Source organism: Trypanosoma equiperdum (genome assembly GCF_001457755.1).
Source record: "Trypanosoma equiperdum strain OVI genome assembly, contig: ctg_631, whole genome shotgun sequence".
Lineage (NCBI taxonomy): Eukaryota > Euglenozoa > Kinetoplastea > Trypanosomatida > Trypanosomatidae > Trypanosoma > Trypanosoma equiperdum.
In genome coordinates, this window is record NW_027124567.1 from 73,084 (window position 1) to 77,822 (window position 4,739).

General features: G+C 41.2%; 1 protein-coding gene across 1 annotated transcript; it reads right to left on the reverse strand.

Annotated features, from left to right (window-relative positions):
- Positions 1–2,727: 2,727 nt before the first annotated feature.
- Positions 2,728–4,026, reverse strand: TEOVI_000288400 (choline/ethanolamine phosphotransferase (CEPT); the record flags this gene model as incomplete). Its single annotated transcript, XM_067225882.1, has 1 exon — positions 2,728–4,026. The coding sequence occupies one exon, from the start codon at positions 4,024–4,026 to the stop codon at positions 2,728–2,730; it is 1,299 nt and encodes a 432-aa protein (XP_067081983.1).
- Between the last annotated feature and the right edge of the window lie 713 nt (positions 4,027–4,739).

Genomic DNA, 4,739 nt, shown 5'->3' on the forward strand with positions numbered 1-4,739 from the left:
ATCTTTTCCCCTTTGTTTCGTTTTCTGGTGGCCACTTACCGTTTTTGACACTCTATCTCAATTCAAACTTAGGGGTAACAGCGCCAGGCAAGGCACTGGAGTGCTCAATTGCTTATCACACTTATTTTTATTTTCACAACAATATGTTGTTTGAATCCTATCCCTCGTTCTTTCTCCCTTCATATCCCCACATATTACTTCTTTAAATTACACCCCTTATCCGTATGAAAATAGAACCACACCGCCTGTGTTTTAACAGCACCAACATGAGAGAACGAAAAAAAAAAAGCATCGAACTGAAAGTGTGTCAAACGGAAAGAACTCCTCAAAGAACATGTGCATGTAAACAGTCACACCAACAAATGTTGATTCACTCATATTAATGTTTGTCTTACGAACCTCCCTTTTTTTTTTTCTTCTTCTTCTTCCTCTCTCCCTTGTCACACTTATTTGCCCAACGCTCCAATTTTACTGTGCTGAGTGAAAAGGTAAAGAAAACAGGAGGAAACAAAAATTTAAACGGTGTTAAACACAACAATGGCAACAATAAACAACAACATGTTCTCAAGAAACGTCTTTCCCCATGAGCATGCCACAAAAAAAAAAAATTGCACCCCCCTCCCACCCTTATGCATATGTGTGTGTGTGTGTGGCACAAGTGGACGCTTTTCTCATTTCTCATTTCCATTTCAACATCACCACCATCCACTCCTCAATTTCATTTTAATTCACTTCCCCAACATGTCTACACTTCTCCTCCCCCCATCCTCCCAAAACCAAAGCCATGTTTTATTTGAATTGACCATAAAAAACGAAAAGAGGATTGATGAAAGGGGAAAAGGAAAAGGAAAAAAAAGAAGAGGAAATAAAGGGAAAAGGGGGGCAAAAAAAATCGAGTCGCATTCGTCGACAAAAACAAACTAACAACAAATGTATAAGAACAGTAAGAATGCAAACGGATGCATATCGCGAGAGACGTCAGAACCCTCTGCAAAACACAAACAACGGCACGCGTGGTGAAAAAAAACAAAACTAAACTAAACAAAACAAAACAGTAGAAAAGTAGAGAATTTTATAATTATAAAATTATAAAAGTAAAGGTCGAAGTTAACACAACATCCACCACACCATATTGACAGGCCGCATAAAATTTATACCTGAAGGCGAGCTGTTGGCGTGTGCATAACCGCAGTACAACAAGGACAGTGTTGTTCAACAACAAAGTGAAATAAGCACGTGGAAAAGAAAAGAGGAATGAAGACGAAGACCAAAAAAAAAAAAACAGGAAATAAAGTACAGAACATGCGCCTAGAGCGGGAGATGAGGGAAAAGTTCGGTGGTCCTCCCACAACCCAGGCGGAAAAATAACCAACATCAGCCACAACATGAACAACAAATAATGCGAAAAAAAAAAAGATAAAGATGAAAAAAGGAAAAGAAAAGAAAGAAAGAAGAAAAGTAACACAAACAAACCGAACAGAGAAGCAATCAGAGTAAATATGTGAAAAATCAGCGTTAAAGCAGACGAAGAAACCGCAACCTGACAACAGCATAAGCCCATTTTGATTGGAGAGGAAGTAATTAGACCCGATTCACTTACAAATATACACGTGGAAATACATACACATAATTGCATACTGATATATATATATATATATATACATACGCGTATATAAACGTACGACTAGTTTGTGGAACCGAAACCGAAACACAACCGCCCTCTCTCCACTCAAACCCTCCATAAAAGCACATGCTGAGAAAAGAGGGTGATATAAGGCGATGGTCATTTAAAAAAAAAAAAAAGACACAACGAAACAAAACAGTAAGTTATGCAGCTATAATACCAGCTGAGGAAAGTTTTTTTTAAAAAAAAAGAAAAAATCCGGTCATTCAAAAGTAGTTCGGAATTCCCTTCCCGCAACGGCGCCCTCCCGTAGTAACACGCAAAAGGTGAGATTGGACAAATAGTGAGAAATAGATTTATCTCGAACTCTTTCCTTCAATGCCTTTTCCCTTATTATTAGTATTATTATTTAGATATACAACACATCTCCTGTTCTTGTTGTGCTTGTATTTGCTTCATATTCATTTCCTCCGCGTTACTTCCTCGACTACACCTTCGTTCCTTTTTTTCCTCTTTGTTTTTCCCCTTTTCCCAACTGCTCACCACTGCTACGGTGCAATCTCCGCGAAGTGAAGGAAGGAAAAAAAAAACAGCAACAACTAACCAAGCGACGCATATTTTACGAAAAGATAAAATTGTACCATCAATGATAAAAAAGCAAAAGCAGAAAACGGAACAATCGATAAGAGGCACAAACAAGACACTCAACTTTTCCCTCCATCTTCTTAGCATGCCTCTCCTTCAACTCACCGCTTCTCTAAACCTTCCCACCTTTCCACTCCTTTCTTCTATTCTCTCCCTGTTTCCTATTCCCCCCCCCCTCCCTCCCTCCCTCCCCTGACTCCAACGGAGGAAAAAAAGAAAAAAGAAGATGGAAAAACCATCTTTGGTTTACATCATATGTTAAGACCACTTCACTACCGTTCCCACTACTCACAGACGCACATACAGTTGATGGTTCCTCTTAATTGATTCACCAATCAACAGCTACTTTCTCTTTTTGTGATCTAGTGATGATAGTGCCTAGGGTCTCAACTTCCCCACATCCCTTTCACCAATAATTTCAACACCACATTGCAAAGTCAGCAAAATCAATGCAACTCCTACTCCCACTTCGTGTTGGAGTCATGACGCGATGTAATAGAAAAAACCGAAATGCGAAGAAAGTACGCCATCTGTGTGATAACGGAAAGAATCATATGGAAGTACTGCCAGAGCCCCAGTACTGCAAGCGCCACTGTGGCGGAGCCAAGTGATGGCAATACATATTTTTCCTCAGCAAGAGGCAAGTAGGTGTGGATGAAGAGCGGAGCAACAGTGAAGAGTAGTGTAATGATAAACAACCCACTGAAAAGGTTAAACGGCATTGCGCACAACCTGGAAACAGTCATGCGTGTGGCAGTGTAAGATATCAAAACGTGAAAACTCAACTCCAGTGCATATGGATACTTCTCATGGATGGGGCGGTAAACCAGATACATCCAGACGTGAAGTACCAGCAAGCAGACAACCGGTAGGGCAGTTGTCACGGCCATACCAGGTTTCTGAATGTTTGGCCTTTTTAAAACATGCAATATGTTTGTTAGCAGTGTCAGAGTCCCAGATACCACATAAAAGGTAAATAACATACTCCGCACTGATCCAATCACGAACGAGCCACCGCAACTGCCTAACCATGACGGCAACGGCACCTCGTAAGGTCCAGCCACTTGAGTATCCCACACGGCTGGTGACATGATGGCTGTGATGAGAAAAATACCGCACGCGAGCAATATGCCGTCAGTGGGACCATTGACGTAACCGAAGTCAAGTGTACCGGTGACAAACTGCTCCCAGATGGCACCAAAGACTGCGCATGATGAGAGTGTGATGTACACAAAGGTAACACAGGGAGGCGTATTTAGAGCACAGCATATCATCATTTGTACAAAAGGTGTTAATATGACGTCACACCCATGGTCAAACAATTCACCAAGTGGTGACCCCGTATTAGTACGACGGGCCTGTTTTCCATCTATTGCATCAAGTGTCTGGTACGCAAAAAGGCATATGACGGCATACAGCCACACCCAACAAGGATACTCGGCATTTCCGAAGTAGTAAAAGAACATAACCAAAAGCGCAGAAGAGAGGCACATCACAAACCCCGTGACGGTAATGGCGTTGGGCGCGACAGTCATGGGAACAAGACTTACGATAAAGTTCCAGTATGGCTGCATGACATAGTTCGAAATTATGCCAGAGTCACTACCGCTATATTTGTATTTGGCCAAATTCGGTAGGAAATGCGGTGGAATGTGTTCATGAACCCGTGGATCTAAACTAATGCAGCGGGACCGGTGTGACCCGGGGCCGGTATTCCCAGCGGAATTGCTGCCGGGAGTTCTGTGAGGCGCGTTCATTGCGGCCTACACACAACCAAAAAAAAAAAAAATGATGATGCAGTTCTATTCACTTCCTCACCCGAACCCGTGCCACCAACGCACCTCTTCAGCCTCTAATTTTTTTTCTTTTTTTTTTGTTTCCTTTCAATAACCACAGGGTGACTCACGCCCTTTTGATTGCCTGGTTGGCTGTTTGGTTTCTTCTTTCCTTTTCCCCCTTTGAAAAGGGGTGAACTTATTTATCTACCCGCTCGACAGCTTTTGCCCGTCTGTTTGTTCTATATTTTGTTGGATCCTCCCCCTTTATTCGGCCGTCCTTTATTTTGTCCGTTTTGCCTCTACAACGTTTGTTATTTATGTTTGTTTATCTGTTGTTGCTTTTTTGGCAAACGCGTTGTTCTTCACTTTTGCTTCTTTCAAAAAAAAAAAGCAGAGTAACAAGAGCTCATGAATAGGGTAGCTTGAAGAAACGAAAATAATGATGACAATAATAATAATAATAATAATAATAATAATAATTTTGTGGAAAGCAAAATCCACACGAGCAGCGAAACGATCTCAAATATTCGCACAAAATTTCATTCCAAACTTCCATCCTTAAATGCACGTTTAAACGGATCGAAAACGAACCAAGTTGTAATTTCTTTGACTTCAGCATTATGACACAACCCAACGCACTCTTATCCCTTCATGGTGCGGAAACGCAGGCAAATTTCTACAAAAAAAAAAAA